The sequence below is a fragment of the Haliotis rubra genome, unplaced genomic scaffold (genome assembly GCF_003918875.1).
Source record: "Haliotis rubra isolate DU_JTF1 unplaced genomic scaffold, ASM391887v1 Scf150, whole genome shotgun sequence".
NCBI lineage: Eukaryota > Metazoa > Mollusca > Gastropoda > Lepetellida > Haliotidae > Haliotis > Haliotis rubra.
The window spans coordinates 608,333-633,326 of NW_025765448.1; the positions used below are offsets into that span (position 1 = coordinate 608,333).

Genomic DNA, 24,994 nt, shown 5'->3' on the forward strand with positions numbered 1-24,994 from the left:
GATAAATATTTGGCATTTTTTAGCGGTATTTTGATTGACTTTAAGTCAAGGGCAAGTTCTTTCAACCAGGCTAGAAACGATGCCTTACCTCCATTACTGTGTTGTTTTGATGCAATTTGATGTAAGGCAATATCAAACTTTGTTCATAAAAATACAGGATCTCATAACAAAATCTTAGGCTATGGTAATGATAAAATACCTATTGTAGTGGTGACCAGTTAAAATACATTTGATCTTTAAAATCATGCTGAAAGGACAAATATTGTCGGGAGACAAAACAGTATTATAAAGTAAAAATCACCCCTTTATTTTCAGTTACATAATTCACTGACATCTTGGGCAAAGACATACATGCTTTTTCTGTTCATTTTTCTCAGTAGCTTGTCTTCAAAATTTCAGCTTATGGGTTTAATTGGTTGTTTCATCATCGGTGCATAGTGGAATATGAATGAATTTCAGTGACCAGCAATAGATAATATCATATCTGGTAATATCATGTCTGTGTTTTTTCTTCAGGTTTCCGAGGACGAAATTGTCAGATCAATGTAGATGACTGCGCGAACAACCTCTGTAATAATGGATCTACCTGCGTAGATGGAGTGGACAGTTACACCTGTCATTGCCCACCTACCTATAAAGGTAAGTTATTTTTTTCCTGAGGATATGGTGTGTGGGGCAGCCTCCAGTTGGAAGTTGCCTTGTTATGCTAAATTCACATGGACACTAAGAGGTAGCCTAGTTGTCAAAGTGTTCACTTGTCATGCCTAAGACACGAGTTCGATTCTCCACATGGGTACAGTGTGTAAAGCCAGTTCTGGTTTCACCTGCTGGAACATTGCTAAAAGCATTTTAAGCCAGGCTCATTCTGTCTTATGGCCAAGGTCTCGAAATACACAAATGTATAATTTCTATTTTGAGGGACCACTTTATTTGTTGATATGAGGTTTTCAAATCTAACACCTAGGAGGTCATGTTGTTGACATTTGTTGGGAAGCCATGAACTGCTTTGCTTCCTCCCGAACAGCTACTCCTAATGATCCACTCAGAACATGGGAAGAACTGTTTATCAAAAGGATGATATTGTTACACTCTGTGCCAAATGAAACATTACACATATAGCAGTTTGGGCATTGTAAATTGTATCTTGTTTACGACAGTAGCCTGTACAATCAGCGTGGAACATGCACTTTAGATAAATGTCTGACTCTGTGATTTGTTTTTACTATTAATGAAGGTATTATGTTGACAAGTTTGCCTTTTGACCGTAAATGTGAACCCACCCATATCAGAACTTGAAACCTGTTTTGTATCGAAATATTGAACTTAGGGGTGGAGAGACACGACTCCATTGATGACATATGTTTGTGTGAGATATAGAAATACGGGCTTTAGAGTTGAGAAGTCTGTTGTAAATACATGATGAATATTTGCACTACTTCTCTTTGTACCGTACCCAACTTTCTATTTGTAGAGGGTAGGACAGCTTGGCCCCAAGTCATTTTTGTGCTTTTAAGTACGTGTATGGAAACTGCTGCAAGCGTATATGACAACTGTTCAGTTCCTATCCAGGAGTAACTCAATTATGATATGTTCATTTAAATCAACGGGTGGTGGGGTAGCCTAATGGTTAAAGCATCTGCGTTTGTGTTAAAGACCCGAGTTTGATTTGCCACATGGGTACTATGTGTTAAGCCAATTTCTGATGTTCCCCACTGTGATATTGCTGGAATATTGTTAAAAACTCACTCACTCACTCACTCACTCACTCACTCACTCACTCACTCACTCACTCACTCACTCACTCACTCACTCACTCACTCACTCACTCACTCACTCACTCACTCACTCACTCACTCACTCACTCACTCAAATCAAACTGTTTGCCATCAGGGTCACAACAACATTTCTTTGCCCCATTCAGTACAAAAATAAATGGACTGAGAGCATGTTTGAAGTGTAATTCAACTTTATTTTAGCCACGCTATGCACATTTTACCCATCACACCCCATTTTAAGTTCCAAACCCCATTCATGGGAAATTCGTGTACACCCCATGTGGAACATGTCCCACCTCCTGTTCTCCTTCTCTGATGTTCTATTATGTAGACTCGTAATGCACTTCTGCTAGTAACAAGGCGCCAGGAAAAGCAACTATAAAAATTCCTGGAAACTATTGGCATCAGCTTGAACTGTAATAGATAGCTTGGCCCAGTTTTCCATGCTGCGATTCTTGGACTGTTGTTAGTGGTGGTAAGTGGCGTAAGATTTATATATACCTACTGTTCATGAAGGGATTCCGCAGATACCTGTGATATTGTGAAACGGGCGGTATTGATTGACTGTAGAACTACTCCTGCGGAACTGTAGACAAACAAAAGATTCATCAGACAGCCATACAATATTCATTTGCTAGAGTACAAGTTGTGGTATTGGAATACCTGGCATAGAGCTGATAGAAGGGAAGACAGGGTTTGTGACATATATGGGAGAAAATGCAGTGAAGGAAGTTGCACCTTGGATATGATAAGGCAAAAACAGTTTATTTGTAATGAAGAGTGCTTTGATGGTAGTTGCCAGGGAAAGTATCTGTTTTGATACTGATTGTTTTGAGGGCAGCCCAGTGGTTCAAGCATTTGCTTGTCATGTTCAAAAACCCAGGTTTTATGTGAACATTTGATCAATGAATGTGTGAAACCCCGGTGTGCTCGCTCGCTCGCTCACTCACTCACTCACTCACTCACTCACTCATCCTCACTCACTCACTCACTCACTCACTCACTCACTCACTCACTCACTCACTCACTCACTCACTCACTCACTCACTCACTCACTCACTCACTCACTCACTCTGAATTACATCACTTCTGGGCCACAAATACAAGAACTGTGAAGAATCAATAGAAGTGGTGGCATGTATGCCATGTTCCCCGTGTTACTGTGATAGTCTTTTGTTTCCCTACAGTATTGATGTCACAGACTAAATTATTAACATCCAGCTTATCTCTCTACATAAAACTGATGTCAGCTTCCACTCACAGAAATAGACACAGCTGTAACCATCCATGCAAGGGTCGTCGTTCGTGTGGATTAACTGCAGAAACATCTCTTTCAGTTCGTTTTCTGGAGTAAATAATTCAGTCCTAAATTCCATGCGCAATATCAGGGTATCAAAAAACTATATTTGCTTTGTTGAGATAGTCTGAAAGCCAGAAATGAAACGAGAATAATTAATTCGAGCTAACGATGATGAGGGAAATGTGCGTGAACCCTGACACTGGTACGCTACAGCGTAACATGAAATATGTTTCACACATGATTGATGCCGTCTATGTAATGTTGTATCGTTAAGTGCAATCAATTAACTGATCACATTGTTTCATATCTTCCCTGTCAATAAATGTCGTGTGTCGCCACTCACTGGATCAACTATCTCTGCATCACTGGTCGCTCTGCCCCACTTGTAGTGAATAGGGTGTATGCTTGTAAGTGTACAAGCTTATCAGCAGTCTGTGGAAGTAATTATAGAAAGGGTGTAATGCTGTTGTCATTCCTCACTAGATTAACAGATTAACAGATGAGAAAAATATGTAAACAGGTCAGTCTTGATTTAGTAGTTAGGGCTATTCTGTGCCTTTATGGTAAACATTAGTGATAGCTATTGATTTAACGATACGCTTTGTCACGACATGATACCTGATACAATATATGATACAGAGCATGATATGTGGACACTCGTTTTTTTAATTATCCAAGGCCAACTAAAATGTGTTCAGAAAACTTCAGTATCTCAAACTTATGATGAAGAGAGCTTTTTAGCCTTGCTCCAAGGTTGTACTAATTGCTTAGCCCAAGGATGTATAGTAACTCTATCATTTCAAGAGGCAAGTCCAGATAAGCGGACAGTGGACACAAGTCTGTTATTTATATACATTTTAGAAATTTTCATTTAATCTATTAATTATTATCTTTGGGACTTGTGCAAGTCTAGGAGCTTTTGTAAATAAGAAATAGTATTCTAAAATTTCACTTTATTCAAGTTTTATGTCCAAAGTTGTATTCCGAGATAGAATTAGTCAGGCTTGGAGACTTGGTCGAGTGTCAGTATACTCCAACAGTATAATTTTGCTCACAAGGTTAATCATTTCATTTCCTGGTTCAGACAAAATTATTTATCCTACGACTGGGTCATATCCGAGTGCTGCATTTAGGAATAAACAAATAAATTTCTTTGTATGGATAAAGATTAGATGTGTCACAATAGGATACTTATATATCATGCTGACATTATGGCAGAAACTTTGGGATTTGTATGTGGAACAGTTTATTGTGGCATGAATAAAGTTGAAGATAAATTTACAAGATGTATCTATATATATATATAGCTGAAAGTGTACATGACTTGGAGTAAATTTCAGTTTTGATGAATCTGAGAAATGAGATGGGATCGGCTTGTGAATTTATGTAAAGGTGAAGTTAGATTTTGTTCAAATGGTTGTTGAGTAAAGTTTTAGATAATTTTATGAGATATGTATAACTAAAAGTTCACATGATTTGGATTAAAATTTAGTTTTGAGAAATAAGATGCCAGACACTTGTAAATTTATGTAAAGGTGAAGCTAAGTTTTTGTCAAATTGAACAAGCTACCTGTGAGTCTGTTTTGCCAAGTCAGATGGTGTGGAAAGCGGACAGTTTCCGCCAAACTAAGGTAATGTTTGAAAGTCTCACAAGGGTGACGATGTGCCTACATCACGTTGCTGATAACTTGATCTTCATGAAGGCAGTGAACCTTGACAAACATCTAATGTTGTGGAGTTCAAATTCACCACAGTCAACCAATTATAGGGCATGAGAAAATGTTTTTATGGAGAATATGGAAATTCTCAAAACGAGACCTATAGAAAGGTATCTTCACAGTTATAACAGGTCGTGGGACCAGGTTAGAGAGTCACAGAGATAGAGAAATAAATTAGGTGTTTTGGTTACAAGCACCTGCAAAAGTAAGGGTTGTGGTCTTGACGAGTGATGAATCTTGAAGATGCTTGGGAGAGCTTGAGTCATCAGATGAAATTTAGTAGAGCGTGTTGCTACCGAGATAGTGATGAATAACCTGTAAGCTAGAGTCATTGAAATGCCTTTGTGTCCAGAGGATGTCATAAAGTATGGGTTGTACTTTGTTGTGAGGCATCTAGTTTCTTAATGTCTCCAGTTACTTGACAAAAAGAGCAAGGAGTTAATGAGCCAGATGCCCATATTGGGCTAACTTTTCACAGAGTTCCTTTTACCTTACCACAATTACAATATGTGGTCATTTTCATCGATTGTTTTAACGTGTTATTGATCTGTGAATATGGTCTCATGGGTAATCATTAGTTTTTGCCTCCTTTGTGATATTTGACTGATATTTTGATTTATCTTCGAGATCGTCCGTTTTAGTCCTGTTCTTTTTATGTACACATGTACAGTTACTAGTTCTCACCGCAATTAATTGGAAAATTGCATGATGCAGCATAAAGCTCCTTTCATTCATTCAATCACATTCCACAACTTATGTCAGAGCACATGCAAGATGGGTCATACAAGCTGTTTATATATGGCTTAAACCAAAAGCCTAATCCTCATTCTTCATAGGGATAGCTTAGTGGTTTGTCATGCTGAAGATCAGGTTCTCTTCCCAACATCAGTACAATGTGTGAAGTCCATTTCTGGTGTCCATTCCCATGATGTTGCTGGAGTATTGCTAAAATCAACTTAAAACCCAACTCACTCACTCACTCATGCTGAGGTGGGTATGATGATCATAAACATTACAGGAAATTACTTCTCATGACATTAGTTAAGCTTGGTCCACTGTATCTTTCCATAAAGGTTTAAAGATAATCTGTTTTGCAATGAATAAGGATTGAACTAAGCCTATCTACCTTAAATGCACGGCACATATTGTGATATCTCTCTAATATGCCAAGTGCATAGTGTGTATTCTACATCATATCCTGAACACATATTGTGACATCTACCTTATATCATTGTTAAATATTGTAATATCTACCTTATATCCCTGGCACCTATTGTGATATATGTGATATCTATGTTATATATGGTAACATATAGTGATACCTACCTGATGTCCTGAACACACATTGTGACATCTGTGTTATATCATGGTCACATATAGTGATACCTACCTGATGTCCTGAACACATGTTATGACATCTATATTATATATGGTAACATATAGTGATACCTACCTGATGTCCTGAACACATGTTATGACATCTATGTTATATATGGTAACATATAGTGATATCTACCTGATGTCCTGAACACATGTTATGACATCTATGTTATATATGGTAACATATAGTGATACCTACCTGATGTCCTGAACACATGTTATGACATCTATGTTATATATGGTAACATATAGTGATACCTACCTGATGTCCTGAACACATGTTATGACATCTATGTTATATATGGTAACATATAGTGATACCTACCTGATGTCCTGAGCACATATTGTTATCTCTATGTTATGTCTTGTGCACATATTGTTATCTCTACCTTATATTCCAGGCAAATACTGTGATATTGACATTGATGAGTGTCTGGAACAGCCAAGTATCTGCAAGAATGGGGCTACTTGCATGAACCAGGCAGGGGGCTACCAATGTATCTGCGTGAATGGCTGGAATGGTACAGACTGTGGGGAGAACATTGATGACTGCAAGGAGAGCCCTTGTTATAATGGGGGCACCTGCAAAGACAGAGTGGGCTATTTCTTCTGTGAATGTCCAAAAGGGAAAACAGGTAGGAATATGTCCTGTATTGTTTCTCTCATATATCTTTTCCAACATTTCCTTTACAAACTGAAAAGTGTTAGTGGTACCTGTTAAACACTCGATTCATTTTGTTTTGCTGACAATCCTGCATGAAGTGTTTCAATGGTGGACCAAACTATGGAAAGAAAATGCTTTGTATGATTGATAAAAAGTTTCATTTATAAAAAATCTCCGAAGGTTTTGCCAGTTATGTTTTCCTAACTGTCTCAACCTTGCATCATCAGTGAATCAATCAGGTTGACTAGGTTGATTCATGTTATTGTATCCCAATTGATATGTATATACATGTTGTTAATCACTGGATTGTGTGGCCCAGACTCGATAACTTACAGATCACAATCTGGAGTTGGGTGTTGAACAGCAAACAAATATAACCAGTCTTAACTAAAGGTGCAGATATATTGTTTTAACTGTTGTCTTGAGGACAAATGTTTGTTTGAAGCTATCATAAAAGAGAATGCCCCAAAGCCTGATGATATCAGTAATGTTTTACATATTGATCCCAAGGCAAACAGAGTTCCGTCCGTTTGATCCTTCTGCAGTCACTACGACAGATTCTGATCAGAAATGTATACTGGAAGGTGTGATTCACATAAGGTGTCCGTTGTATGTACTTCTGCTTCCTAATTTAGCTATTTTCCGTGCTGCAGTTGATTAAATCAGTAATGAAGATCTGAGACTTCGAGATTACTGAAGATAATCTCACTTGAAGATCTTAGCCATTGTTTTACTGAGACTGATTTCCTTGTTTGTAATTTTGTTTTGAAATTGACCTAAATGAGTCAAACATGATTGTGTCAAATGGACCTATGTAAATACCTCGATGTATGTGACATTTGACACAACCACAAAATGTTCACTTATATGGAATGTGCTGTGACCAAGCTTTTTCTTCCAACAACCCTAAGTTCAACAAATCCAAGTTTGACACAATGATGTTTGGCTGTATTCAAAACATTTCATATTTCATTATTCAAAATGAGACAATTCCACATTGGTAAGCTAGAAATTTACACATGAGGAAGCCCACTAGTTTTGTAAGGAAGTTGAAAGTCAGTAGTGCTGGGGAAGTGCTAACACTGCTGGAGTAGGGGATGGATGGGAAACAGAGAAATGCAGTTGTCTATTTCCTTGTCTATACTGTAAGCCTTCAAAATTCCAAACCTTTCTTTCACTCTTGGACGTCCAAGGTACAGTAATTCACCTGCAACAATGTATCATGAAACTTGTTCCCAAAACGTCCTCAAATTTCAGTCATTAAAATACATGTGTAAAACTAAATGTCATACAAAATTTCAAAAGACCTTAATTTTAGGAAAGATTTAGGCACAGGCAAGTATGCTTTTCCGGCAAACTTGATTCAATTTGACTTTATGTTTTTGGGTGTTTGGCCTCCAACTGGGATTATTTGGTAGATCAATCAGGCAATAGCATCTTATCCTCACCTCAGTGTTTCAGCTTCAAAATATGCATAGATAATCACCAAATCAACACCGTGACTAAAATGGTTTACATTCTCTTTAAGGGACACAGTGAAATCTTTTCACCCAGATTTATATTTCCTTCTCATCAGCTGTCAATGATTTGCATGGAGACTTGTGTTTGAGTTCTATTGGTGGCCATGACCTTCCTTTAGCAAGGTTAAAGCATAAGGATGGAGTGGTGATGTACAGGGACAGGGTCTACTTGCACAAAGCAGTATTAGTGCTACAACTCTCTTAGGTCAATGTTGGACTATGGGAGTTACGATGTTCGTGGCATGAAGGTCGCTTTGTGCATGTGGACCCAGGTTTACCATGTTCCACATGTTAAGGGTTTCAGGGTCCAGGGTACTATTTGACAGCTATCGTAGTGCTACGAATGTCATACTTCCTATACAGTAACATAGACTTACGACAGTCGTAGCTCTTCGAATGTTGTACCTTCTATACTGTAACATAGACAGCGCTAAAATAGCTTCCTGAAACAGGGCCCAGATCCACAAAAGGATCTTAGCGCTACGTTGATTGTAGGACTATGCTATGGATTAGCGTTACGATCTCCTTAGCACAAACATCGCTTTGTAAAGTGGCCTTAGCCCATAAAGAAATTCAAAGGAGGATGTTTTTGACGATAACTTGTGCTTCTGAATACTTCATTACACATGATCCAAATAATAATAACCACAAAACTAAATATTGTTTTCAAAATGTCGGATGTGTAGGAGTTAGTTATTAGGTATGTAGAACCCTGTATGTCATCACCATCCTTTGGCTGACTGTCCATTGCTGCAAACTTGAGGTTTCAGTCTGTTTCTATTCGTTACAGAACATTGCTTCCCAATCTCCCAACATGATATGCATATTCTATTCATTCTGAAACTACATATATCTTGCTTCATTTCTGTATACATCATGTTCTGAATATGATACCTTTACACCTCTTTAAATGATTACAACCTGTGAAGACATTGATAATCTCTGTCCTCTATGTATTTATACTTCCTGTTGTTTCTTGTATGTTCATCTAACTAAATGGCTCCTGTCTTGGCTGACTACTAACAATATGGCCGCCACCATCTGTCGCTTGTCCTCAGGTCTGCGCTGCCATCTGGAGGACGCATGTGAAAGTAGTCCCTGTCATGCTGGTGCAAGTTGCGAGACTTCCCCTATTGACGGCAATCATAAGTGTACATGTAAGCGAGGGTGGAAGGGCACCTTCTGTGACAAGGACATCAACGAGTGCGAAGAGAGTAAGTTCATGTCTCCCCCTGCTATGAACTGTGCAGTCCCTTGTTGCTAGATTGTACACAAAAGACTAGGATAAAAGAAGATCTTGGCTCTGGGATATTTGCACCGACTCCATGCTACAAGGGGTTCTGCATTTGTTTGGACAAATTACAAAATTGTCGTGAAGCACACTTTTTCATTTAAAAATATTGGTTTCCTTGCACCAAGTTTTCCTACTTTATTAAACATGGGCCTGCAGATGCACATGGTAGGCCAATAGCAATTGAACAAATTTATATATATATGTATGGCAATGTTGTTTCCTTGAGTTGGATTGTGAGTTTGAACCCCAAGTATGTTTCTTGGTTTGTTAGCACCACATCAATGCGTGTTTTACCAAAGTAAACTTCTGAGAAATGCAGCACTTTATACTTTCCTTCCTTATACAGCTGACATGCCATGATAAAACTTGAATACTGTTCAAAAACGGCATTAATCCCCACTCACTCACTCACTCATTGAGTTAAAGTCTTGTGTGGCATCGGTTGAATTTCAACCATGGAGCAGTTATCACCATTGGGAAGAAATTCTCACTGAGTATAATTCATGCTACAAAAAGACTGTTTTATTAATATTCAGAATGATAAAAACATATTCTCGATTTTGATTAATTCATAAATGCCATGTAAGTGACAATGAAATGAGAGTTATAAATTTGCAAGTTAAGTTGGTTGTGTTCACAAAGGCTGGAGACCGGTCACTTGGTTTGTAGACACATAACCTTGCAGAAACCTGGGTAGCTTGGGGTGAGGTTTGCCATTCTTCATTGGCAACCTATTGTTGAGCCATGTTTACAACTCAGTTCTCACGGATACCTAATACCCCGAACAACGACTCAACTGATTTCATTTCATTTTTTCCTATCATGATTACTGCTTCAGGGCTGTCACGAGCCACTGACTTTCTTAGGCATTTTTGTCTTGCTTTTGTATGCAAGACTACGTTTGAAAACTGAAGATTTTTATGGGAAATAATATGTTGACCTTACAACACTCTAGAAATAACATATTGTTCAAACAAAATGTATGCATCAGAAACCAAGCGTTTAAAATGCCATGATAATATATTTAGCGGTGAATGTTGGTAAATGGCGAGGGATTGGGATAAGTTGTATTTTCTGAAGTCTTGGTCAATAGTTTTTATTAAAATTTCACACTGGAATGAAACACGACTTATATGAAGGTGATGATAGGCATTTTGATACAGTGTGCATTGATATCAATTAACTAAAAATGTGAATAAAATATATATGCCTTATACGTATCTGGAAAGATTTTGCTTTGATTTTCCCAACTTACTTGACCATGTGTTACTACTTCCACTTAAGCCATGGAATGGTGTAAAATACCATAAGTTTTAAAGAAGATGAGATTTCATGTATGTTTAACAGTTAACTCTTTTGAAGCTGTTGTTTAATCATCAGACACAGTTGGACATTATCGCATATATATATATTATATATAAAGTATATTTCACCACTATCTTGACCTGAGAGTTGATCCTCACAACGTGTTTACTTCATAATTATTTATGTTGCTCTGACAGGTGGCTTTAGACATCAGAGATCCATGTAATGCTTACAGATTACTTGACTTCAGCTACTCAGTCACACATATTACACAGCCCTCTGTTTCCTTCTCTGGGGGCGGTGGGGTAGCCTTGTGGTTAAAGTGGGCACGGGCTCGATTCCACACATTTTTAGTGTCTCCTGCCATGATATTCCTGGAATATTGCTAAAAGTGCCGTAAACCAGACTCACGCACTCGTTTTCCCTGGGATTTAATGACACCCTTTTAAAGCTATATTGTGCCCATTTGGAATAAATTTTGTCATTTTAATGATTTCTTTTTGTTCATTTTCCTCTTCGAACTATCTTCTTGAAGTTAATTTTGTTTGTTTAAATACATTTTGAAACATAATTCTTCCTTATTCTCTGTAATTCAGTGCTTTTGTTTGATAGAGCAGTTATTTTCAATATCCAATGTCTTGAATTTAATCATCGGTCTCTTTGCTTTGTGATAAAGAGGATCGACTATAAAAATAAACATACAAAGCAGACTGTGTTTTAAGTGGATAGCAAAGAATATTTTCACCAAATTGTTTGAAACTATGCATTATGAATTGTAACATTTGGTTGGTTTCCTCAGGTTACGAGGGCCCATGCGAACATGGCAGTACCTGTGAGAATACTCCAGGTAGTTTCAAGTGTATCTGCCAGACGGGGTTCTATGGTCAGTACTGTGAGATAAACTTCGACGAATGTGCCTCCAACCCATGCCAGAACGATGGTACCTGTCTGGATATGAACGGAAAATACAAGTGTATATGTATGCCAGGTAAGAGCAGTTTACCTATAGTCACTGACCCTACACAAGTCTGAGTCTGTTGAGTAACTATTATCCCGGATCTACATTTTTAATAAACTTTTGAAAATGATTCAGAAATAGTTCTGGGTTAGAAGTTTTCAGTTTTTATTTTTTCATTTATTTTATTTTATTTACTTTGATATATTTTCTCTTTAGTAATGGTGAACCATTACATAAGGTTAGACACATGATATATGATATTTTTGTCATTCTGTGTGAAAATGTATTGTTTTCACAAACTGGTCTTCAAACTTGATAACATTTTGGCATAATATTACCTATAGTTACTTTTCCAATATTCAGTGTTATTTATTGTTTGAAGATTTAAAAACAATCCTATTTTTCCCAAGCTAAATATCAGGTTACTTTGCTAATTGTTATTGGTCAGAGAAATGAATACAATACATGACAATATGTTTCTATGTCAAATTTGGATTTGGATTTTAGTCTCTGTTAAAGGTCTCTGAGCGGGAATGTCAAATGTTCATTTCCTATCACAATTTTGGACTATCTGAAAATGTTCCTTAAAAGAAGGATTTGAAAAGACTAAGATTTCCCCATTTTATAGCGCCAGTTAGCATATCAGACTGTTGGTAGTTTTTGCATTTTATGGCATGAGAAAATGTATGCTGAATGAAATGTATGTCAAATTCCAACTTGTAATAGATGTCATAACATTACATGTCAATTCTTATCAGCCGAAGGTGACGGAATTATTTATCTTTCTAAATATTTGTCTGATTTTCCCATGGCAATATTACTCAGGACACTTCAGATTTGCTCAGTGACGGAGAACTTTTCTAAAAGTTTGTAAAAACTACTATTAACCTGTTGCATTAGCTGCCGTAAGCGGCAGTGAAACCCTATAATTCATGTGAAAAGTTAACAATGATACCGCAGCTTTCCCACTCTTGTCGGTATTACGCAGCCCCGTGCACTGACAACATAAGCACTAGTCAACTGTTAGAAAGCTACTGATGTACTCCGGGATGTTTAACAAAGGTCAGGGATGAAACTCAAGTGTGGGAAAGTTGTCTACCCTTTCTAAAATGAGGTTCCACATGGGGAGTCTTAAGATGAGAAAGTGATATTTTACCTATATACTTCCTGGTATGTTTTTGTAATTTGAGTTGTGTAAGTCAGAGCTGTATATGTTTTAAACTAACATTTATGTGATGTAAAGATTGCTGAAAGATGAACAAAACATTAAGCGGAAAAATATGAGAAATTTGTGGGGTTTTTTTCTGTATTTAAATGATATGATCAGTGTGATCTTGTAGTTTGTTTGCGGTGTAGAGTTTTAAGTGAGTAAACATGGATCACATTTAAAAAACCATATCACTAGGAGCAGATTTTCAGGTGTCAATTATTTCTTGATGGAGCAGCCGGTATGCACCGTGCAAGTGCCTCACAAGAGTTGTAAGGCTCCAGACTGTAGTTCTCATTATTTCCACTCCATTGAACAGAGCCATTGGTAGAGCAGCCATAGTTATCCATCTGGGCCAAGAGTTGTTTGGGAAAGCTTTTTATGACGATTTGAATCGTGGGAGCGAGTAGAAGGAAACTGTTAAATAAAGGAAAGTGGGGCACAAAGGTCATGCTTCATAAACACTGATGTATGATGTATATTTTAGTGTGTATGTGTACAAATAGAATACATCTTAAATCCAAGATGAGCCTTTGTTAGGCTGTATGTGTGAGAGAACGAGGAGGGGGTTGCCATAGTGGCATTTCTGTGATGAATTTGTAGCTTCTTTCAAATTGAGAGGAGGAACATTGTGGAAGCCGTCATGGGATTGTGGGAGATAGGGCCATTAGTATGTGCACTAAAGTCTACTGAAAGGTTCTTTGAATATTCAGAAGATGTTTATGGTGTTTCCCAGGGTGTAGCTACGCATTGATGGAGTTTGGTGGACTCCTAATGATGAGAATTTGGATGGGATGAAAAGAGAATATTTTGTGAATTATGTTAATTTTATATACCAATTGTTAGAGTTATGGCCATTTCTTGATGAAAATGTGGGAGATTCAGTTTGTGTATTAGAATACTGAACACCAAATCTTGAGGAAGACACAGAACAAAACCCAGCTAAACCTTCACCATTATTAGGTTCACATCTGTACCAGAACTTTTCAGTATGCGTCAGCTGTACTTTTGAACGCTCTTCCTTATGAGATGCTTTCCCTCACTTGACGTTTTTAAAGCTCATATCAAGACCTATCTCTTTGGGAGATCTTAAAATTGACTTGAACTGTTGTATACGCTTAGAGCATGCCCATGAGGCATGAGGTGTGGAGATCAGCGCTATACAAATGTCCTGATTATTATTATTATTATTATTATTATCACAGTTACATTAAATTATGTGAATTAAGGATGTTGTGACTCAGCACAACAATAAACTGTTTTGTTTACAGAGTACCTTTCTCTTATTTCTTCTTTAGTTTTGGGTTTTGGGGTAGCCTAGTGGTTAGAATTTTCACTTGTTTTGTTCCCAGGTTCGATTCCCTACATGGGTGTAATGTACAAGGGGTATTTCCAATATCCATGATGTGATATTGCTAGGATATTGGTGAAAGCTGCATTAAACCATAATTAAACCGTCCCTCATTATAATTTAGTCTCCTATCAGTATGCTTCTGATGTTCAGACTTACACAGAATCCCCACCCAATCTTATCCATGCAGGAAGAAAGTTGATGTTTTGAAATATGTCACTTGAGACAGTGGGTGTTGACATGTGAGATGTGAGATAGGATAAGTATTATAAATGTATAAATTATAGTTAAAATTTTCAATTCTATCATCATCTGGATGTAAATTGTGTTGTTGCTAGGTTACGCAGGAGACAACTGTGAGAGGGACATCGATGAGTGTGCCAGCCGGCCTTGTCATAATGAAGCCTTATGTGAAGACCGAGAAAACAGCTTCAAGTGTACTTGTCTACCTGGTGAGTCGAAAATCCTAAAACATACTTAACTTAGATTCATCTCAACATAGACTTCATACGGTTGGGGTTTTACTTAGGATGTCATCCGTGAAAATCCGGGTTAGAATTAGTCTTCAGCAACCCATGCTTGTCGTAAGAGGTGACTAACAGGATCTGTGGTCAGGCTTGCTGACTTGGTTGACACAATTGGGTAGATCAATGCTCATGTTGTTGATCACTGAATTGTCTGGTCCAGACTCCACTATTTACAGACCGCCTCCATATAGCGGGAATATTGCTGAGTGCAACGTTAAACAACAAACCAACCAACCAAACAGGATGCCCAATTACTAATTTCAAGCTTCCTTCCAGCTCAAAATAATAAAATGCACCTTGACAATTTAAAAAGGTGCCGAATTTAAGTTAGATGGTTTGATATGTTGAAAAATTCTATCAATAAATGTGCGGTGTTTACAGGTTTTCAAGGGCACACCTGTAGCATCAACATAAACGAGTGTGAAAGTGACCCCTGTCTCAATGGTGCTACCTGTAACGATGGCAGGGATTCCTACAGCTGCACCTGTCTTCCAGGTAAGACATGTACATCAAACGTCTGCCCGCAAGATGTCAAGTTTCATACACCTAACAATAATTTAGCTTTTCTCTAATTAACTATTGAAAAACTGCTTGAGAACACCCAAATTTTGGACAATAAATTGATGGTGTCAATCGGTAAGCAACATACTCAGATTTCTGGGTATTGATGCCCAAAACCAGGTTCAATTCCAGACATGGGTACAATGTGTGAAGCCCATTTCTGGTGTCCCCTGCTGTGATATTGTGGGAATAGTGCTAAAAGGTGTACCCCGCTGTGATATTGCTGGAATATTGCTTAAAGCTAAAAACCAAACTCACTCACTCCCCCCTCATTTGTTTATGAATCATAAATACATTTAGAGAAGACCATCAGTCATTTCAAATTTTTGCTGATATCCAACTAGTGGTCTTGTTTTGCGTGAAAAGTAAGGATTACTCACCAAGTACTTTCTTACAGGTTTCCGTGGAGATCATTGTGAAGAAAACATCAATGATTGTGCCAATGTGAACTGCACCTATGGTAAATGCATTGATGGCCGTGAAACCTATCACTGTCAGTGTATAGGTGGGTACACAGGCACCCACTGCGAACATGAAATCAACGAATGTGACAGCAACCCTTGCAAGTTCGGGGCGACCTGCAATGACCTGCGGAACTCCTACGAATGCCAATGTCAGATGGGGACTTCAGGTTAGCTTTATTCCCCATTAATATCATGTCGTCAGAATATTTCAATTTTGAAATTTTCCGATCATGTTCATTGTAATCTTTCAGTAGAGTTACTCCAATTCTTTAGTGGTTTGATTAATTGATAAAATACTTCCAGGTCTAAACTGTGAGAAGAACAATGACGAATGTGCCAGCAACCCTTGTCGTAATGATGCCAACTGTATTGATGGAATTAACTCGTACACCTGTCACTGCAAGCCAGGCTTTACAGGTGAGAACAGACCTATCCCTCAACCATTTAACAGGACTTTAGTAAGTCTGTGTATTAAACATTGACTTACAATAGGTGTAGGGCGGTGGGGTAGCCTAGTTGTTTATGAAGCATTGTTCGTCATGCTGAATACCCAGGTTCGATTCCCCACATGGGTACAATGTGTGAAGCCCATTTCTGGAATATTGCTAAGAGCAGCGTAAAACCAAACTCACTCAATCATTACAATAGGTGTACTGGTCCAGGATACCTAATACGATTCTGCATAAAGTTCAAATATTCTGTTTTCTCTATCAAATAAGAGTTCTCAAAGCTGTGATCATTTTAATAGTACGCATCTTAATTTTTTTAGAATGGGCCATGTTTCTGAGTCTTAGGACTAAGTGAATTATTACTCTTGCAGGTAAACACTGTGAGCGAGACATCAATGAGTGTGAGTCCAACCCTTGCTCTAATGGTGGAATATGCAAGGATGAGGAGAACGGCTTCCTGTGTGACTGTCCCCCCAGGATACTATGATGCCTTCTGCTTGTCTGATGTGAATGAATGTGCAAGTAATCCTTGTCTCCATGGTGGACAATGCATTGATGGTGTCAATCGGTAAGTAACAAACTCTGATTTCTGATAAAATTAGGGAAACATTTATTTGAACATTCTTGAAAACTTCAAAAGGGAGGGGTCACGATATGGCTGAGATATTGCCGACGTGACGTTAAATACTCACTCACTCAAAAGGGAGGCAGTTTGTAGACTAGTCACTAATATGTGATCAAAGTTGGTGAGGTTTATTTAGCTTTAATAAACCCAGCAATCTGTGTTCAAAGATATATGTACTGTAAATGAAGTTCAGTCCTCCAGAAATCACTAACTGAAATAGGTATACATGTATGTGAAGGGTCATTGGAAAAAGTTCATATCCTGTATGAAATACTATGTGGAATTTCTGATAATTAGAACCTATTTAATTCCTTGTAACTACTTACTTTGTGTTAATTATCATTATACTGAGGGAAACAAATAAGGGAACACCACTTCATGGCACTATTCCTTTATTCTCAGGTTTCTTCCCACAGCGCTATTCAAAGCAGGTGATGAAAACTGGAAAATATTAAAGGAATGCTCGAATTTTCCAGTATTCCTTTATTTGTTTCTCACAGTATATTTGACCCAATTTGCAATAGAATGACGTGATCATGTAACAGTGTTGAAAATTTATATTTTGTGTTTTCTTCTGTAAATGTCTAGAATTACTGGATGGTTATGTCAGCTGAATGTAGAGTCTTTGGCCTGTTTATTTAGTTATGATTATGATGATCTGGAATGTATTTGACAGTTCCCCAAACGTAAGGTTCATTGAATGTTTCAGTTTTGACTGCCGCTGCCCTCAAGGTTATGGCGGGTTCAACTGTGAAAGCAACATCAACGAGTGTCTGTCCAACCCCTGTCAACATGGAGGAGCTTGCCACGACTATCTCAATGGCTACACTTGTGAATGCAGGCCTGGATGGAGTGGTGAGCTTTTTGTACTGTGGCGATTTTCAAATATACCCTCGACACTTATAGATCTCATAAGGGCTGAATAAGGATTTAAAACCAGGTCCGTTTGAGGCGGAGTAAGTTATCAGTACCCTGTGTGGATTCTAAAGACAGAATCAGTTTTAAGTTGAAGATCCTTCAATAGGTGTCTGGGGAAGAGTTTTAAGTTGAAGATCCTTCAGTAGGTGTCTGGGGAAGAGTAGGCATTAGTTCACTGTATGCATAATAGTTGCTTTGATCTTGTCCCATTATAGTTTGTGATTAAAAGAAACATTGTGTTTCATGTCAAACTTGATCTTCAATCAAGCTGTGTTATTACTGTTTGTATGAGAATTGTGTCGGTACAGGTGGCTTGGAGTCATTGTGTTGTTAAGTTGCTGATGAAATGTTATCATTGTTCAGGAACGAACTGTGAGACCAACATTAATGACTGCATCAGCAACCCTTGTGTCCATGGCCGTTGTGTGGACCAAAACGACAACTACTTCTGTCACTGTGAGGTGCCTTACACAGGGAAGAACTGTGATGTTGAGATGAACCCTTGTGCCGCCATCCCCTGCCGCAATGCTGTTCAATGTGTGCCCACCGACAACTACCAAAACTTTGCGTGCACCTGTATGACAGGATACACAGGTAGGTCCAGAACCCTGCAGGCAAAGATGATGGACTCCATAGAACTGACCTTCAGCAACCCATGCTTGTCGTAAGAGGCGACTAATGGGATTGGGTGGTCCGGCTTGGTGATTTGGTTGACAGATGTCATCGTATTCCCAGTTGCGTAGATCAATATTCATGCTGTTGATCATGGGATTGTCTGGTCCAGACTTGCTTATTTATAGACCACTGCCATATATCTTGAATATTGCTGAGTGTGGCGTAAAACTAAACTCACTCACCATAGTGGTAGATATCAGACTCTGTGGTAGGTCTCTGATGTTTGGGTGATTGTTAAATTGTGACAGAGATTTGTCATAGGATGTCATGCCCTTGTATTGCCATGGATCTAGCACACTGCATAATTGTTTACTGTTGTATTAACAGGCCGTCGCTGTGACCAGGACATCAATGAATGTGCAGAACAGCCTCCTTGCCTCAATGGGGGCACCTGCCAGAACACCAACGGATCTTTCATCTGTCACTGTCCACCTGGGTATGAAGGGGAACAGTGTGATCTTAACCCTGATGACTGCAAACCTTTGAGTGAGTACAGTACCTCTTGTTCTTGAAACAAACATAGTCTTCTTTTATGTGATCTGAAGTGGAATAGAGTCCATGGTACCCAGTACTTGTTGCTGACAAATGATGATCAGGAGGCCACATCATGTGACCTTGTTCATTGTGTCATATTATACCCTGATGACTAGTATCTTTGATTATCAACCACTTGAAAACCAGTCTTACTGTGAAATATTACAGGCAACTGTGATACGGCTGTAACATTGCTAACAACAACATGAGGAAAGTGTAAAGGAGGCTTTTAGCTTTTCATGAACACCTGATGCCATCACCCCTATCTTGCCTTTTATGACTAATGCAGGGTTTTACCTCCACTCACAAACATTAGGTCTCAGGGACTGCTAATTATTAGTTTTGAGGTCCTTGCAGACAATATGAGGGTTCTGTGAAGTAACAGTGTAGAGAACTGTATGCTTTCATTTCTTTAGAGCCTGGAATGAATCATTGATCATGTGGACTGATGTATAACATGATGCATGTATTACTGCTCTGAAAGAAACAACCAAACACTTAGCAATGTGGTGATGTGGTGTGGGTAAAATGAATAATATTTTGCATCCTTTAGACGCAGTGAATTTCTTTAATGCGTCCATGCTTTACATTTGTGCGTACTGGATGTGTCGCGTAAAACCCTGCTCATGGAATCTGTTTTGGTGGATGCTTGACTGATTTTCTGGCATGGATGGTTTGTGTCACATATGTTTGTATAATTACAGATCCCTGCTACAATGGAGGAACCTGTATTGATGGCATCAACAACTACACCTGTGTGTGCGTGCAAGGCTTCGGGGGCCACCACTGCAAGGATGACATCAATGAGTGTGCTTCTCTGCCTTGTCTGAATGGAGGAACATGTACCGACTATGTCAACTCTTACACGTGCACATGTCAACCTGGCTTCAGTGGTATTCATTGTCAAAACAATGACGAATGACTGTACAGCAACGTAAGCAACTCAATCACTCTTTCACGGCAGTAAGGTAGTGTTAAATGTTCGGGTCATTTCTGGTGTCTCCCGATGTGACATTGTTGGAATATTGCTAAAAGCGGCATAAAATTTAACTCAGTCTCTTAATAAATCCTTCACAGTTGCCCCCCATGTTCAGGTTAGACATGGCCATGTCTGGTAGTTTTAAACTTTTGTTAACTTGTCTTGATATATAAATTTGATATCAAATACTCTTTTATGACATTTTCTATGTATCGTAATCATCATTTAACAGCCTATTATTGTAACAGAATATCTATTATCCCCCGGAGATTCTTTCCATGGGAACTAATATCCTGTTACATTAGAAGATATTTCGTGTGTTTCATGTTTTGTGTACGTATATGTTTGTGTTGCAGGTCGTGTCTGTATGGAGGTACCTGTGTGGACAAGGTGAACCACTATCAGTGCCTGTGTGCCCCGGGTTACATGGGATCCAACTGCCAGCAGCACATCAACCCCTGTGATTCCAATCCTTGTCTCAACGCAGCCACCTGCAACAATGTCGATGGAGACTTTGCTTGCTACTGCCCCTATGGCTTTACCGGGCCTAGGTGTGAGGTAAAGATGATTTGTTCTGACAGACTTCCTAAGGCACTTATAACTTCTTGTGTGTAAACATGTGAAAATTTAACATTACATGTGTTACTTTGGGAAAGTTTACCATGTTTAGAAGCAGAGAAGGGGGCAGTTATCCTGGTATTGATCCTGTTGTCATCCACTTGTGTGTCTGATGTAGATTTGATACGTAGTATCTCATGTTTCCAGGGTGTATGTGTGTGTTAAAACATTAGCTTGTCACGCTGAAGACCCGGGTTCAATTCACGACATGGGTACAGTGTGTGAAGCCCATTGCTGGAATATTGCGAAAAACAGTGAAAAACCCAACTGACTCACTCATTCATCTTTCCAGAGCTGCAATTTAAAACAAGCATGCCCTTTTTAAAGCTTATTTGGTGGTGTGAGTCTTTTGGTACCTTTTGTTCCATGTTTTTAATGTGAGTGCAAGGCGATATAGCTTTTAAGTGATGTTTGCTTCATAGTTGATATACTCTTTTAGGAATTCCTGGACTGGTGTAGTCAGAGCCCTTGTAAGAATAATGGCAACTGTGTACAGCAAGCCAACCAGTACAAGTGCGTCTGCCCCCTTGGCTGGAAGGGAGCCCACTGTGATTTGTCTGAAGTTTCCTGTGACACAGCAGCGCAACAAAGAGGTCAGCACACATCTGATGTATTCTGACTTCCAGCTTTTAATATGACATGTCATCAGTTTCAGCTGTAACTCATCGTGAGATTACGGGAGGAGAGGAGCTGATGGCAGTTTCTTTCAAAATATATGATCACAGCATGATGAAGATAGAACGTCGTGGTTAAAGGGAGGTAATATTCTGGAAACGGGGTTGCCTCCCTTGGAACAAATTTGCCATGGAGGCCCTCCACCAGCAATATATTGAAAAGAGACTTGTTTGCTTAACAAATCATATGTAAGGACCTGTCATCTTATGAGTGTTTTGTTTCTATTTATAGGTATTACTCGTGACAAGCTGTGTCACAATGGAGGGACATGTCATGACACTGACAACTACCATACTTGCAAATGTCAGACTGGCTACACAGGCAGTTACTGTGAGGTAGAGCTGAACGAGTGCGCCTCTCAACCCTGCCAGAATGGAGCCACCTGTGAGGACCTGGTTGGAAGGTACACCTGCCGCTGTGCCAATGGCTTCCAGGGTCAGAACTGTGAATTTAACATTGATGACTGTGCAAACAATCCATGTGTGAATCATGGCACATGCCATGATCTAGTGGCAGACTTTCACTGCTCATGTCCTCCCGGAACGCTTGGTTTACTCTGCGAATTTGATGAAGTCAATTGTTTACCCAACACCTGCCACAACGGAGGGACATGCAAAGATGAGATTGGTACCTACAAGTGTATATGTCCGCCAGGATTTGTTGGAACCAAGTGCGAAGGAGATGTCAATGAGTGTCTATCCAGTCCCTGTTTTGATGGTGGCACTCAGGATTGTGTCCAGCTGAACAACAGCTTCAGATGTGACTGCAAACACGGCTGGTCAGGTCAACTTTGTAGCCAGCCCATCACCTGTCATCAACAGCCATGTCAGAATGGGGGAAGCTGTTCCCAAGTCAGTGGCGGAACCATCCGATGTGATTGCCGAGATGTAAGTAGCCCTCGCGCACATTTACATGGTCTTTAAAGGTCACATGCAACCAAAAAATCAAACATAATTATAACACAATTATCACTTCTTCATGACATATAATATGCATTGCTGATTATGAAAAAACAAATAAACAAAATTATAAGCGTATAATCGCAAATCAAAAGTGCAATATTTTGTACTTGGGTTTACCTCCCTCGAAACGAAGCAGCCGGGATACCGAACCCAGTCAGAGCGGGTGGGTGTGCACTCAAGTGTAACGGCTGGTTCATTAGCAGATGCCGCCTTCACGGCTAATTGTGTGTGTATATATAGAAAGTTATGTTTTGTAAATACATGCTCACTTTTGTGTATAACATTTTGCAATCAACAGACATCATAACATGTCATGTGTTCAAGTATCACACCTGCCTGTCTGTGTAATTACATAATGTGACAGAGACCTAACTCGGGCCATAAATCAATGCGTTTTGTTTATGGTGTATAGCCTGATTGGTGTTAAGTTCAAATTGCATGTGGTCAGTGATCGCGAGTTGTGTATTGAATATTGCCATTAGCAGACAGGCAGGCAGACACACAGGTGTCAATAAAACAAGACATTGAGTTTTGTCTGTGACAGCGACATATCTATATCACAGTTAGAAATTGTGTCAACTCTAAATAATGGCATTGCTTTTAAGTATCGAACTGAGAAAGTGACTCGGTAAGAAGAACGGTGGTGGTGAAATAGACAAATGAAATTATATAAACAGTTTATTTACTGTCATAACATACAAAAGCTCGCCTGTGAGATATCAACAAAACATTATGAAAATAGCTCACACCAAAGCCTTTACCGAAAGTATTCACCAGACAGCCCGCTTCCAAGTTGCGCGAACCTATTTCACTGCGCACGTGCTATGAGCGCAGCCAAGCTGTTGAAACCCGTATTCCCCAGAAAAGTCTGGGGAAAATTAGTGAAACGTTTGAACTTCGATTTCGCGCGTTTTTTTTCATCGCGTTATTTTTCAACTTTATAAGTTGAATTTGCATTTTTGACGCTTTGTTTCGGTATGTCCATACCGAAAGGTATCAGAATCTGCAAAGTTGTGTTTTACGTTGCATGTGACCTTTAAATAAAAATTGCGAATTAATTAATATTTTTAAGTCTCTGGGTTCTATGTGTTCTCCATGGTTATTTTCCAGGGTTTCACAGGTAACTACTGTGAAATGACATCATCTGCCTGTGACAGTTCCCCCTGTCTGAATGGTGCCACCTGCAAACCCACGCCAACTGGCTACACTTGTACCTGCCCCCCAGGAGCAAGTGGCCCCAAATGTGAGGAAGATGTTATACTGGAGTGTCAGTCAAACCCTTGCATCAATGGTGGAATCTGTCAGGAAGATATAGGTCAGTACTGCTCTCCAATACAGTTGATTGTGCTAGGATGCATCTGAGAATATTCAGATAGCAAGCAACAGATCCAATGGTTTTAAGTCCATTTTTGTCACACTCAGCAATGTTCCTGATGTATGACCGCTGTGTGTAAAATTAACTCAGTATCATGAGCAATGATCCGAACATTTGAAATATGATTACATATCACAACCAAGCAATCAGTCCAGTAACCCGTTCCTGTGAGTAACCTCTTTTGAAAAATATGAGTTACTGTGAAGATGAATTTATTGGTGATAAGAACAGTGGTTTATAAGATTTCACTCCACTTTATGTCCCATGGTATTAACTTCTGTATGATCCATAATATAGTCAACAGCTTTGAACTTATCATTTAGCATCAGTATCAACTGATTTTGATCTGAACACATGGGTTGTTCCCTTCTTATCAAGTTTACTAGACTGCTATATCTACACAGTGCTTTTGATGGCAGCAGCACTCAGGTTAAATTCCCCACGTGGGTACAATGTGTGAAGCTCATTTCTGGTGTGCCCCGCCGTGATTTTGCTGGAATACTGCTAAAAATGACGTTAAACCCAGCTCACTGATAGCAGCCACATCCAGATCTCTTGGCTGGACATGTCATACATATTTGAACTTATTGTTTAACAGTGTATGTAAAAACTGTGATGTTGCTGTAGGTTTCTACCGATGCCAGTGTCCTCAGCACTACACTGGAAGCCGATGTGAGTTGTACTTGCCTGAAGAAACAACCCCAGCGATTGACGAACCATGGCGGCGCTGCTTGGAGCTGGGTTGTCCTGACAAGGCCAACAATGGACAGTGTGATGTAAGTTGCAAGCTGGCCATGTCATGTGTCTAAATAGCAATTGTTGTCTCCAGGAATCGCATTTTATTGATTTATTAGACAATATCAACTTTCATACCAAAGGAGTTAGCATTCAGTATTTCTGGATATCGAGGGTACTCCATCAACTTACACTGACCATATTTCACAAAGGTTTAGTCATGCTTGCAATTATGGTCTGTTTGCAGTGAAAACATACCGATGAATTTCACTCTAAACAAAAAAGGTAAATCAAATAAAGTGAAATTAAGATTACGAATCCTCATAATTTTGCCCTGCCAATTGAACATTCAAATCTCAGAATTTTATTCAACTTAGGATAAAAGTTGTTTAACAAACGATCATAGTTTCAAATCGCTATTATTA

The 24,994-nt window shown here is 39.0% G+C and overlaps 1 protein-coding gene across 1 annotated transcript in view; it reads left to right on the top strand.

The window, feature by feature from the left end:
* Positions 1–24,994, top strand: part of LOC124270259 (neurogenic locus notch homolog protein 1-like) — a 106,469-nt gene that overhangs the window by 71,632 nt on the left and 9,843 nt on the right. The window contains 20 exon segments of the mRNA XM_046705295.1: positions 517–639; positions 6,575–6,808; positions 9,416–9,571; positions 11,756–11,944; positions 14,811–14,924; positions 15,381–15,494; positions 15,958–16,191; positions 16,328–16,441; positions 16,845–16,942; positions 16,944–17,041; positions 17,808–17,953; positions 18,380–18,610; positions 19,019–19,177; positions 19,930–20,141; positions 20,143–20,159; positions 20,561–20,762; positions 21,262–21,415; positions 21,729–22,384; positions 23,570–23,774; positions 24,462–24,610. Of these exon segments, the coding sequence (XP_046561251.1) occupies positions 517–639; positions 6,575–6,808; positions 9,416–9,571; positions 11,756–11,944; positions 14,811–14,924; positions 15,381–15,494; positions 15,958–16,191; positions 16,328–16,441; positions 16,845–16,942; positions 16,944–17,041; positions 17,808–17,953; positions 18,380–18,610; positions 19,019–19,177; positions 19,930–20,141; positions 20,143–20,159; positions 20,561–20,762; positions 21,262–21,415; positions 21,729–22,384; positions 23,570–23,774; positions 24,462–24,610 (3,605 nt within the window).